Raw genomic sequence first — 15000 nt, 5'->3', positions numbered from 1 at the left:
CATTTAATATATATATATAAATATATATATATGCGTGTGTGTGTGTGTGTCTATGGCTGTATTTATGTTTATATGTATGTAGATATGTATATATATGTGTATATATATATATATATATATATATATATCTTTGCCGCTTTTTATCATTATGGTTATGTCATTGACATCATTCCTATCACTATTGCTGCTATTATGTTTATTTCTATGGCTAAGTTTTTTTTTTTACTAGTAGTATATTTATAACTATTATTATTGCCATTTTTATTACCGTTTTTTATTATCATTATTACTAAATTTATTACTATCATTACTAAGATAGTTAGGAATATTAATGGTTTTTCTGTTATTACTATTATTATTTCACATGATCATTAACTATACTATTATAAGCATTACATTGCATTTATTATTATTTTATCATTATCATCATCATCATCATGACTTTTCGACAGCCTTACAACTATTAATAAGCTAAGAATCTGCCATGCTTAAAACTTTCTAATCCTCACTCCGCACCCTTTTAATAGTGACATGGAATTTAACACTTTACAGAAAGAATTGGTTAGGTCTGTCTAGACAATATCCGGTCAGAGTAATACAAACTTTCACAGGTTGATTTTTTTAAATTTATTTTTTAATTTTAGCCTGATTTTATTTCTTTAAAATTAATCTGAAATCACTTTAATTAAGCCGGCAATGAAAGATGACATACTGTTTTTCTCTTTTTATTATCGGATCCCATTTGACTGGAGATCAACTTCTCTTTGGGCTACTTCATTGTCCGAAAAAAGCAATTTCCATTATTTAAACTACTTTAAAAACTTTCCAACTGAATTTGATTTAAAACTTTTCACACTAAATTTAATTTAAAACGTTTTACACTGAATTTTGGACTCTATTCTCTCTAAAGAACTACTTTCGTCTTAACTTGAGAAAACTTTCATGCTAGCTGAAATATTATGCGTGGTTGGTTTTTATATTTCTTTTACATATCCGACATTTTTTCACTTGTTTTTCTTCGCGATTTATGACTACCATAAATTGCGGTTTCACTTAACGCCATACCAAATAAATTCTAGTATTGCTACAAATATATGAGAATAGCAAGAATAGTATTCTTTGAAACTCTGTGGAATAAAGACTTTGTAAATTGTTTTTTGGGGTATTTAGTCAAACAATATATTTTGATTGTAAAGTTCAACTTACAGTCTTAATTTTCTTTCTCTTATAATAAGCTCTACTCTCTATTGCGTATTGAGCTTTTTTATTTGGTTGGAATCAAATTATCTATATATGAATGCTGGTATTTATATTAGATTGAAGTTTACTATTGCATATATCATGTAAACACTACATCCTTTTGATTTCATTACTATATATAAAGAAAATATATAGAAAAAGCGGTAATAAAAATAAAATATAAAACATATATATGAGAACGAAAATTAAAAACAAACTTTAAAAAATATTATGATCATTGTACTGCATAAGAAAAGTCATCTTGATTGTGGAAATTAACACTCAATCAACCTTTGAAGTTATTTTATTACTGATCCTAAACTATCACACCAGTATTGCAGAGTTGAGAAAAATCATTGGTATTCTATCAATATCCTTTGTCATCAAATGTCAAGTGTTGAGATTGTTTGTCCACATGTTCCTCTGTAAGGTGATGCAAAATGTGCTTTTAACGCATAATGCAAGGAGCCGAGTTGAAAGGTAAACAAAAGAAAAGATTGATAGGCAATGTTAGTGAATGGGCGAAAATGAACACAAGCAAACACTTCAAATCAAGATTGCAGAACTTGAACACTCAGCCATGTTAGTATTCTACAGCTAATAGTTCATTATCAAAATAGTGTTCTGTGTTGGCATACAATGTCGGGCCTGCTATATTGTGAAATATAAGATCTCCATCAGGCCTATAACAACATGTAAACAAAACACAGATTGCATCAGCAGGAGCGGAGACACCCAAACATCAGGAGCAGCCATTGATGTGACAGGATTGATTCATAAGCGACAATGGTGCCAACCTGTGCTTAATTACGATATTCGATCAATTGTTAACGATGTATTAAGTTGTCAGTGTGGGGTATATGCGAAAGGGGGGAAAAAAGGTACCATTAAAGGCTAGGTTATGGTTAGAAACAAAAACAAAAAAAATAAGTAATATACAACATACCGGGCGTATCTGCATTGCTCTTTGGGAAAGAAGAAGGAAAGGATGGCTAACTCATTTATATACCCAAAGGGCATCTTGGGAAGGCAGGGCATGATGGGAGAAGCTTTTTTTTTTCTTGTCTCTTCCTTTTTTTCTTTTGATAGGATATAAAAGCTGGGAAAAATTCCCTGCAAGACAGAAAAAGAAGAGTCGTGAACATCTTTTGAAAAGTATTTTGCGTTGCTGACATTCAGATTGTGTGGTGTGACATTGGTGGCGAGAGGCCAGGTGTGGTTGATTGGAAAAGAAGAGAGCAGAAACGTGCTGTTGTCGAGCGAGTGACTCACTCCTTCCCGAACCCCAGAACCAAATCCTGATCATAACTTTAGAAGCTATTTAGGCGTGTCAAGCAAATTAACATGGCTGACTGGAGACTGAATACTCAAATGTTGAGACCCTTCACTGGGGAGCTTGACCTAATCAAGTGGCTGGAAAAATTAAAGATGGCGGCAAGGTTGCAAAAAATCGAAGACGTGGTCACCCTGCTGCCGCTATACTTAGAGGGGGAAGCCCTCATAATTTACCAGCAGATACGTGATGAAGATAAGGGAGACCTTGCCTCAGTGGAGCAAAGACTGAAATTGGCTTTCGCTGAGAGTATTTGAAGCAATCGGCAAGCTTACAGGTTTGAGGTGGACTGGCGAGTCTGTTGACATCTTTGCTGTGAAAATCAAGAGACTGGCAGGATTGGCTGGTTACGTGGGGAGGAGCCTGGAGATGACAGTAAAACTATACCTAGTGAACGGCTTCCCAGAAGAAATCTCCGTGAACGTGCAGAGATACGATCTCTTGGTCCACATCAGAGTCCTAGTCAAGAATGTCGTGGCTGCAGCTGTGAGTGGAAATATGTGCACGAGGCCCCACTTGAATGACAAGAGACAGGCAGTGAGGTGACAGGAGGGGAGACCTGCCATCAAGTGCTTCCGGTGCCAAGGTCCTCACCGGCTCAAGGACTGCAATTAGCCGCTATTGTGTCGCTTTGCGGGACCAGGGAAACAAATGAAGTGGAGCCATTGCGCCAGTGGTTCCCTCTTCTATGTGGAAATGGTGTGCAACAAAATGTTGCCTCAGTTACCGGTAGTAGTCAATGGGAAGAGAGCCATGGTCCTTATTGACACAGGCTGCACCACGATGTTGGTAGCAAAGAATGTCGCTAGGTCATGGAGTAGAGCCAGGAGTATTAAGACCATGGATGGCAGGGAGGTGAAATGCCTAGGAGAGACAACAGCGGAAGTACTGGTACAAGGTGTGCCCATTAGACTGCGAGCCCTGGTGTTGGATCGTCTGGTCGGTGATGTTGACGTGGTTTTAGGTGTAAGTGTGATCAACCAACTGGGGGGCGCTACGTTGAGAGAAGGCCAAGTAACTTTCAGACGCCTTGGCGCAGTAGGGATGGCAGGAGTGGAAGGTGATAGAAACATCAGAATGCAAAAACCAGAGGCTTGCTGCATCGAGGATGAGGATTTCCTGGCAGGGTTCGGTTTGCGAGAGGTGAACGGTGAAATGGAAATGGATCTCCGGGCCTCCGGAACTACAAAACAAAGTAAGCTGCTACGAGAAAACACTGCAAGGAGAAATAAGAAAAGGATTCGAGGAAGAAGTGGAGAGGTGGATAGAAGAGAGAATTCTGAAACCGTGGACAGGGGAAGAAAAAGGAGTCCTATCATTATTGGCGGTTGTTCAACCCACCAAGAACAAAGTTAGACCGGTACTGGATTTCAAAGAATTAAACAGACATATAGCCTGCCACAGTAAATGCTCTGACCCCAAAATAAAAATGGTGAATGAACATCACACCAAATGTTTGTCCCAGCAGACATCAACTACAAAGCTCGGTGAAAATTTCAGTGGTAACACACTGGACACCACAATAGAAGAATTTGACAACCCAGCAACCCTAATCACCCGAAAGAAGAGAAAGGAGTATACAAAAAGGGAACTGAAGACAAGACTAGAAGGATGGCAACGACATAAGAGAGCAGGCAGGTTCATGGAAAAACTGAACCAGAGCTACATTGACAAGGAGGCTTCACTACAATGGCTTAAAAGTGACAAATTTCTATTTGATGAAGAACAATTAATTATAGCTGTACAAGACTAAGGCTTACTCACAAATGGATTTAAGAAAATGGCTGGTCTACAAAAAACCGACCAATGCAGATTCTGTCACTCAGCTGTTGAAAGCCCAAGCCACCTAATGTCTGAATGCAAGATCCTTCTAGCCGATGGTCATTACACAACCACAACAAAGTATGTAGATACTTACATTGGAAGATCTGTGGAGAGATGCAACTAGATAGGTCGTCGAACATCTGGGGACATGAACCACCACCGATAACATCAAATGGAAAAGTGACAGTGTTCTACGACGAAGACATACAGGCGGGCTGATACATAAAAGACAAGGTCATCAAGCCAGATATAGTAATATGGAACAAGCCCGAAAGGACTGCAATCATTATCGACGTAACAGTTCCAAACAACGTTGGCCTTAATAGAGAAGAATGGGAAAAGATAACAAAATATCAGGACCTAAAAAATGATCTAAAAACAGTCTCTGAAAGTAATAAACATCATACCAGTTGTGACAGAAGCGACTGGCCTAATAAAAAAGAACCTTCATAAATACTTAGAAGCAATCCCTGGAAAACCAAGCTATAAGGAAATACAGATAGCAGCCATAAAGGGAACAGTGTCTATTCTTAAAAGAGCTCTTGGATATAAATTTAAATAGAATCAAGTGTTAGCTCCAGGAAGGAGCCCCTGGATCTCTTCAAACTAACAAAAGTAAAAAAAAAAAAAAAAAAGGAGAGAACTTTAATGCCTACTAGACACTGTCCTTGAGTGTCTAAAGTCTCTCTGTACAGGGGTTTGTCAGAACAACCTGGCATGAGGATACTTTTCCCATCGAAGTAAACCCTGACCAAATATTCAAAATCAGATAGTATTCGCTGTCCAAATAAGATCTCACTATGGCTAACCTTAATTAGCTTTTACGAGGAATGGTGCACCTTCTCCAAGTGATGTTACCTCAAGTAATAGTACGAAGCTGGATACTCCACCAGACTAGATAAATTTTTGTCCTGGAATCCATAAGATCAAGAGACCAAAATGGAAGATACTACAACATATAAAAATGGTTAATTGGGGAGAGGAAGATTATGTTCTCAATTTTTTTACTAATTCAGTGTTTGAGAGATAAAGAACTTAAATAGAACATTTGAATATCTATGTATCTAAGTGTTAGCCCCAGGTTGTGGGCCCCTTGATTTCTGAGAACTTCGACTGAAGTAAAATAAAACAAGAAAGGGGATTGACGTATGTGAAGAGGTGATGAGGAAATAGAGGAGGATGGAGTGGGTCACTAAGATTGCCAACCTGAAGTCGGCTTATCTCCAGATCCATGTAGATGAAAAACTCTGGCAGCATCAATTGGTCCGGTACAAGGGGAAGATGTATTGCCTGACGAGGTTAGGCTTTGGGCTGAGCTCAGCCCCCAAAATTATGACTGCCGTGCTGAAGACAGTGCTGAGTAAAGACTGTACAGTGGACAAGGCCACTAGTTATAACATCGACGACATTCTCGTGGAGGAAGCAGAGGTGACAGTGGAAAAAGAGAGAGGCCATGTTGAGAGGTATGGGTTGACTGCAAAACCGGCGGAGTCCCTGGATGGAGGAGCGGTGTTGGGGTTGAAACTATGCCGAGATTGCAAAGGAAGCCTCGTCTTTAGACGAGGGAATGCGATACCCGAAGTCGAAACTGACCTAACAAAACGAGAACTCTTCTTGGTATGCGGGAGACTGGTGGGACACTATCCAATCGCCGGCTGGCTCAGGATAGCGTGCAGCTTTATTAAACGACAAATGGACACTGATGGCTGGGAGGGCCGTGTGACGAAGGAGGTCACGAACATGCTACAAGAAATCATCGCGAGAGTGATGAAAGAAGACCCAGTGAAGGGGGGAATGGTACATCAGCGGCAGAGACGCGGGGGGTAATTTGGTGCGATGCCAGCAGCTAGCATTGGGTGTCATATTAGAAATGGGAGGTGTAACTGTGGAAGATGCGGTGTGGTTAAGAAAGAAAAATGACTATTCCCATATCAACGTAGCCGAACTGGAGGCCGCTATGAAAGGAATCAATCTGGCCCGCAAGTGGGGATTGAAAATAATTGAAATCAAATCCGATTCGGCAACGGTAGTTTCATGGATCAGGTTGGCAGTGACTGGTGATAAGAGAGTTAGGACTAGAGGTGCTGCAGAAATGCTGATCAAGCGCAGGTTTGGAACACTCGCAGATTTGATAGTGGAATTCCAGTTGAGGGTATCTGTAGTGCTGGTCCCATCAGAAAAGAACGAGGTGGATTCAATAGCACGGTTAAAAAAGGCCTTGGCTGTAAGAGGCAAAAGAGGTCTCCTTGGTATGCTGTGCAGCACCACTTTGGTTGAGAACGGACGTTATTCCTGGCAAGAGAGGTTTACCCAGAAACCACCAAGGAGGAGGTCAGGGAAGTAGTGGAGCACTGTTAGGAGTGCCAATCGATAGACCTCGGACCATCCAGACACTAAGCAGGAGAGTTACACATTGTGAAGGACTGGAAGCGATTGGCCATTGATGTGACCCATTATTGCCATAAGCTGTATATGTCGATGGTCGACTGTGGACCGGGGAAGTTTGCTATCTGGAGAGAGATCAGGGCAGAAACTGCATGGCTGATCAGAGGGGTCATCGAAGAAATATTTTTGGAGAGAGGGCCGCTTGATGAACTGTTAATGGACAATGGCCCCGCTTTCTGATCAAAAGCCTTTAAAGAGGTGTGTGATAGGTGGGGAGTTAGGCAATTTTTTAGGGCAGCATATTGGCCGAATGGCAATGGGATAGTGGAGAAGAATTATCGCACCATCAAGGCTGTTGTGGAAAAAAACAACATTTCACCCATGGAGGCTGTGTTGTGGTACAACATCTCACTGATAACCAGACAAGATGAGGCAACTGTGCCTCATAGAGCCATCTTCGCATATAAGTGGCAGTATCCGTACAACAAAACGGTAGGAATTGAGGATGAAGAAGGTACCATTAAAGTGGGTGAGGAGGTGTGAGTGAAGTCCCCCAATGCAAAATGTACCACTTGCTGAAGGAAGGCAGTCGAAGTGATGGTGAATGGCGTTCCCCGGCATATCCTAGACCTGCGTCATGTGACCTTGCCGGTGTGCAGTGATGGCAGTGAAGAGGAGGAAGTCGATATCCACCGAGAAGCTAACGATGCACCCCAATTCGACTTAGCCCCACATTGCGGTTCTTTACAACTGGACGAGAATGTCTGTAGTGAACTTGAAAACGTCAACCCCCAAGAAGTTGTCCCCCAGAGGCTTCAATGTGAGAGGAGGAGGCCTGCTTGGATGAAGGATTACAAAGTGTCTTATTGATCTCGAAGATTAGGGGAGTGTGTGGGGTATATGAGAAAGGGGGAAAAAAGGTACCATTAAAGGCTAGGTTATGGTTAGAAACAAAAACAAAAAAAAAATAAGTAATATACAACATACCAGGCATATCTGCATTGCTCTTTGGGAAAGAAGAAGAAAGGGATGGCTAGCTCATTTATATACCCAAAGGGCATCTTGGGAAGGCAAAGCATGATTTTGATAGGAGGATATAAAAGCTAGGAAAAATTTCCTGCAGGACAGAAAAAGAAGTTGTGAACATCTCTTGAAAAGTATTTCACGTTGCTGACATTCAGATTGTGTGGTGTGACATTGGTGGCGAGAGGCCAGATATGGTCGATTGGAAAAGAAGAGGGCAGAAACATGCTGTTGTCGAGCAAGTGACTCACTCCTTACCAAATCCCAGAACCGAATCCTGATCATAACCTTAGAGTCAGAAACTATGTTTTTTTTACCCATCCTTCCACTATAATACAGTTCATTATAGCAAAGAATTATCAGGCAAGACTCATTGCCCAAGGAAGTAGCTACACTAAGAGAGAGAAGGCCACAAGATTTCGACAGATGAGATACGAATACATGTGATAAAATATTTATAAAAGGGTCACAAGTCACAAACTTAGTCTAAATTCATTCACAGACATACCAGGTTTAAATAGAAATAGATCAGAATCAGAGAAGCTAATATTTCTCTATGGCAAAACTAACCATTTCCTTACGACACATCTAACAGCAAAAGTTTCCTATTGTTCACACCTGGAAAATGTGTCTAAAACTATGTCTGCATGTGCAATATATAAGAACTTGCCACATCAGTTGAGCAGCAGTGGTAGTGGTGGAGGTAGATGCAACAACTCATATGGATTACTCTTTCTCTCTAACAGCAGCAGCTAACTTCAAGTCTTCACCCTTTCTTTCTCATAGTAACAGAGGCTGTTTGCCCAATGATGACAAGAACAAACCTTAATAACAAAGACTTTGTTGTTTTCTTCATCTCAGAACATCCTGTCAACAAGAGACATTTCTAATTATTTTCACTCTAACAAACCTTAATAATAAGGACTTTGTTATTTTCTTCTCGAAAGCTTCTTATTAACAAGAGACATTTTCAAACATTTCGTTTCTTCCAATAAATATTTAACTTAATACTCTTGCTACCCTTATGCTAAATTTGTTATTGTGATCATCGTTATTGGGTATTGAGATACAATACTTTGTGACGACGATATAGCTACTGGCGTCAGAGGTTTACAACATACATCTGGTCCCAGAAGTAACAATATAACATTGGTGTCACAATATAACAGGCCACATGGGTGATACCGTGATACTATTATGTATGAAGTAAAACATTTAAATTCAAATTCAATAAAAAAAAAAAACAAAAAAAAAAACTTAGAGATTTACTAAAATTCAAAGACTATTAAATTAGATAGACAACTGGATTATTTAATGTGTATGTGCTTTTTTTTTATGACAGATTGCAAAGAAGAACCAAGTACTAAAATAAAAAAAAACTAAGGTCTACAAAGTTCTAATTGGTTAAACAAGCAGTATTGGGTAGATTAAATGTGCAGTAGAATTACTGGTATATGGAAAGAGAAGATCCAGTTTGTATACAAAACAATGTAAGACAATGAAGATGGATGAGAATTCAGATGAAGAAAAAAGATATCTGGATGCTGAAGCTATTGAGGATGTTCAGAAGCTTTGTTATTGTTATGCTACCATTAAATCACAGACCAGAGTAGGTGCGAGCATGATAGCAAGATTTAGGAGTGGATGCAGTCAGGTTCAGAGCATTTTTGTCATTACTAACCAGCAGAATGGCGATCGATGGCCAAATCTATGCAGTATGAAAGTGAAACCTAATCAGTGAGGTTTGAGGACATGGGTTGCATGGATAAAATCATATGAGAATGATAGGATGAATCTTTAATGGGAGTCTGATAACCTTAGAAGAAAATTAAATCTGGACAGTATAAGGAGATGTGTGCAAAACAGGAGAATTTGATGGTATGGCTATGTTGAAAGAAAAGATGAGAGTTCTTGTGTTAGTAGATACAGAACAGTTGAAGTAGCAGGTCCAATTAATAGTAAGATAACATGGAAAGAATGGATTGGAGAGAAAAATGCATAAATGTAAAAATGCATAAATGTAAAAATGCATAAATGTAAAAATGTAGAAATGTAAAAATGTAGAAATGTAAAAATGTAGAAATGTAAAAATGTAGAAATGTAAAAATGTAGAAATGTAAAAATGTAGAAATGTAAAAATGTAGAAATGTAAAAATGTAGAAATGTAAAAATGTAGATATGTAAAAATGTAGATATGTAAAAATGTAGATATGTAAAAATGTAGATATGTAAAAATGTAGATATGTAAAAATGTAGATATGTAAAAATGTAGATATGTAAAAATGTAGATATGTAAAAATGTAGATATGTAAAAATGTAGATATGTAAAAATGTAGATATGTAAAAATGTAGATATGTAAAAATGTAGATATGTAAAAATGTAGATATGTAAAAATGTAGATATGTAAAAATGTAGATATGTAAAAATGTAGATATGTAAAAATGTAGATATGTAAAAATGTAGATATGTAAAAATGTAGATATGTAAAAATGTAGATATGTAAAAATGTAGATATGTAAAAATGTAGATATGTAAAAATGTAGATATGTAAAAATGTAGATATGTAAAAATGTAGATATGTAAAAATGTAGATATGTAAAAATGTAGATATGTAAAAATGTAGATATGTAAAAATGTAGATATGTAAAAATGTAGATATGTAAAAATGTAGATATGTAAAAATGTAGATATGTAAAAATGTAGATATGTAAAAATGTAGATATGTAAAAATGTAGATATGTAAAAATGTAGATATGTAAAAATGTAGATATGTAAAAATGTAGATATGTAAAAATGTAGATATGTAAAAATGTAGATATGTAAAAATGTAGATATGTAAAAATGTAGATATGTAAAAATGTAGATATGTATAAATGTATAAATGTAAAAATGTAAAAATGCAAAAATGTAGATTTAAAAATCAATTTTTAAAAGTTGTCCAACACATGCCAGCATGTAAAATGGACATTAAACTGAATATGATGATGGATGTTAAACATGATGATGATGAGTTAAGATAGAGAGTATCATTTTGGAATAGTTAATTCAATTTATAAAAAATAGAAAACGAAATCAAGCTGATCAGTCAGCAGAAAAATGAATAAAGAGAAAAATCAGTTCAAAAAGGAAGATGTGAAAAATACTAGGATAATATATTAAAGGTATAGTCACTGTTGATCTAATATTATTAGACTGGGTTAGTGTTCAGGAGTAATTGGGAAACATACATATAAGTTATTACATTCTACCGTAACTAAAAAGTTTAATTTTCATAAATAAATGTAAATACGTTGCAATATTTGCTGGTCACAAAATATTTTTTCATGTCAGTGTTTTATTTGCTGACCCTCCACATATTGAGCTGAGTAGTCGTAACATTTATTTGATTCAACATGATTGGCCAAGGTGTTTAGTTGCATTATAGATTCTGAGAAATTTTACAGCTACAATCATGTTGCCACATCAATTCCCAACAAATAACCTATTTTTTTTCCTTGTTTTTTTTTTTACACTAATGGATAACCATTTACCAAAACTTATTTGAGGATAAGGATAAGCAAGATTTTCAGTTGGATAATGGAACAGGATTGTAAACTATTCACAGGACGGCATGACAAATATTTATTGACATTAGAGTTAAAAACAACCATGTTGTAATGTATATATATTCCTACAGTAATGTGTTCCACTCATGGGAAATACTTGGAAAGAAACCATTCTATTTAATTTTAGGGCCATAGAGAAAGAAAGGAGAGTTCTTTCCAGTTTTAGTAGCATTTGAGCAATAGTCATTTTGAGAGAACTTTGCATTAATATGTAAAATTGTATATTTTATTTTTTATTCTGCACCGATATGTATCTCTATGCTTTAACCAATTATTTAGAGAATAAGAGGTACAGATATCAACGTTTTTGGCTTAAAAATAAGAAATTGTAAATTCAATGGATTAAGGTACAAATTTGTCAATGTCGCACGATGTCGACTGAAGAATTGGAAATACTATTAAGAAACCACTTTTTCCCCATTGTACCACTTGCTCCAAATTGAAGAGAGACTATCTGCTTTTGATCATTGGTGGACTTCAAAGCGATGCTGTACGTAGTTGTATCATCAGTATAGGAGCCATCAACAAATGATCTCAGAATATGATTTGGAAGATCATTAATAAAGATCTAGGAAGAAGGTTGGGATCAGAACTCATCCCTAAGACACAATAGCATTGATTTTATGTGTCATCATCATCTACTTCCATAAACTTATCAAAGGGAAAGGATTTAGTTAGAAAGTTTGTGAAGCAAATCTTTGCATCAGACAATCAAAGGCCTTTGATATAGTATTTTTTATTATGGAAATTACTCCAGTTGATGTTAACAAAAACAAAAAAAATGATTATTCAATGACAGGAGATGAAGAGACCAGAGAGGAAAACAGCAGGAAATGAGTTCCACAAGCCTATAATTCTTTGGAAAAAAAACTACTGGAATAGAAAGCTGTATTACAATACGATATCAAAACAGTAAATTGATAGAGAACAAGTCAAGTGATCTGGAACAAAAGAAACAGGGAATAGATCAAACAATTGTGAAGAACAAATGCCATAATAGTAGTCATAGAAAAGCCTGAGACTAGCAACATTCTGTCTGTGAGAGAAAGGGTGCAGAGAAGAATAAAGGGTAGGGAGGGGCAATCAAATTACGGATATGTTTCTGAACCTTATCAACAAAATCCTAATCCTCCAATGAGACAGATTCATGAGCCCAAATATAACAACAGTACTATGGTTGAATAGTAGATTTGTAAAGGTAGAAAATAACCTCAGGTATGAGAAAATGTTTGTAACAATATAGAGAACCAACTTCACGATAATCAGAAAGAGCAATGAATCTAATGTATGAACTCCAAGAAAGAATAACCAAGAAGTTTCAGAGTTGATCACTACATGGAAAACTACTTCAAATGTAGGCACAAATGTCCGTGTCAATCTTGATCATCAGGTTTTTAGGTCATGTTAGGATAATCCAGAATTTTGTTTGAGTCTTCGATGAAAAGTGACAATGTGAAAAGTCCAATGCCCATACATTGTCACATAAAAATAAGTCGGGTTTAGTCTCTTTTCAGTGGGTTTTAACATCTAATAAGTTGGAAAACATCTCTGATGTTGAAAAATGAAACCTAATAGAAGCCTCCACATTTGGAGTTGAGATACTGGGTTTAAATTTATCTTTTGTTTTGGTAGTTTTCATATTGGAATTGGAAGATATGTGGAAGCAATCAGTAAAAAACTTAACAGAATGCAGAGGGAATGAGTAAGCAGATTGTCATTGTACTTCAGTGAACAACAAAAAGAGCCTTAGCAGTTCTCATTAATATGGCATTGATAACCCTCACCAGAAAACAAACATTGTTTCAGCATATATATAACATAATGAGTGATATGCTGTAAAACAGTCAACTAATTCCAAAATTACTATATAGTACTATATAACAATTACAAAAACTATTGTTTCAAATTATTTCATCATTACTAAAATATGTTGCCATGGCCCATAAAACAGACAAATCAAAGCTAAAGGCAAAAAAAACAAAAAAAAAAAACAAACAAAAAAAAAAAAAACAGAAACTGCTTACCTGTTGTGGCCACTTTATAGACAGCCCTGTACTTTTGGTCAGGGTTATCCCCAGGAATGTAGTCGCCCAGCCCGATGGTAGTCAGAGAGATGAAGCAATAATAAAAACCATCCAGAAAATTCCAAGAAGGTTCTAACACGGAGAAAATAGCTGATGGGATGAGAAAGAAGAAGATGAGTAAGAGGGCAGCAATTAGCAGCAAATGCAGCAACCGGATGTGGAAGACGCGGTAGAGATGGCCAAGTTTACGCAGCATGAACTGCAATATGTAGGTCACAGGAAGCATGAAACGTTCAACCATTGCTGTAAACATGATGAGAGTAAGGGGGATGCCAATCAGAGCATAAATGATGCAGAAACCTTTCCCCGCATCAGATAAAGGTGTCACGCGGCCATAACCTGGTGAAAACAAAGAAAACTATTAGATATTATATAATAATGTGTAAGAAAACAAGAAATCCAAAAAGAATGAGGGAAATCCTTTTTAATCTAACTTTTAATAATTTGCAGTACAATAATATTTAATACAAATGAAAAAAACAAAACAAAAAAAAACAACTTTTTACTTAGTCTGACTCCTGTTTCAATAACCCTAACCTGATCAACCAGTGGTAGAAGGGTAGAAGAAAAAGAGATCAGAGTGTTCATATGAGAAATGAGTGTTAAGTTATTTAAGTATTCACAAAAAAGAAATCTCAAATATTAAATCTATGGTAACTTTGGTACAAAGAAAATTTCAAGTAGTAGTCACCCTTTAGTAGTAGGATGTTCTTTCATAGATTCTTTTAGTGGATTATCTGGGAATCACGCTGAAATTGAAAAACTTATCCTGGCCAAAAACAACTGCCTAGTAAGCACAAAAACCTCCTTTATGAGTTTATAGTGAGCACCGACCAGTAATATGAGAAGCGTTCCAAAAGTAAACCTCATATTTTTTTATTCCGCCCGAATGGATTAGAAAGCATTGTTACGATGACTGAACTTATGCATTCATGACCTGAAAGTTTATTTCTGTCATAGATATTGACGGTATGAGAAAGCAACCCCTATCATGAACATGCATAAGAAGCAAAGATGCATTATTTGGGCAGGATAAACTGCTAGAAGCAGCTTATCCTGCCTTGACAGAGTTCAAAATAGACTTCACAGCTTAGTGGGGGATGCCCTTTTCTCTTCCCTGCAACCTCTTTCCCACAGAAGAGCCGCTGCGAGCCTGTCTCAGCTTCAATCTATGGTCCCCTCCTCGCCAAACTTTCACGAAAAACACTTGTCTAGCTAAAACCACTATCAATAATTTCCCACACTCTTTATCTGTGCCTAAACCTAAACATAGGTTCCATGAACAAAGCTTCTTTCTTAGAACTGGACGCCTGTGGAACTCTTTCGATTGGCTGCTTTCCAGCTGACTACAATCTGATTGTCTTCAAGTCCAACGTAAACAAGTTCTTGATGAATTGTAACCCCCCCCCCCAAGTAATCCAATTTACAAAATTCCCACTACTTATGTTTACTATGCTATAATCACAATGACTAATGTATACTCATTAACCTTGAGTGGCCTCCGGG

The 15000-nt window shown here is 36.9% G+C and overlaps 1 protein-coding gene across 1 annotated transcript in view; it reads right to left on the bottom strand.

Annotated features, from left to right (window-relative positions):
- The window catches only part of LOC145255731 (potassium channel subfamily K member 1-like), a 184631-nt gene that overhangs the window by 27021 nt on the left and 142610 nt on the right, over nt 1-15000 (bottom strand). Inside the window, exon 3 of the mRNA XM_080114347.1 lies at nt 13435-13833. Coding sequence (XP_079970473.1) covers nt 13435-13833 — 399 coding nt within the window. The remainder of the gene's footprint in view (nt 1-13434; nt 13834-15000) is intronic.

Source organism: Euprymna scolopes, chromosome 31 (assembly GCF_053919585.1).
Source record: "Euprymna scolopes isolate OS-2025 chromosome 31, ASM5391958v1, whole genome shotgun sequence".
Lineage (NCBI taxonomy): Eukaryota > Metazoa > Mollusca > Cephalopoda > Sepiida > Sepiolidae > Euprymna > Euprymna scolopes.
The sequence above is the reverse complement of the archived record's forward strand: the minus strand, read 5'-3'. Positions and strand labels throughout refer to the sequence as shown.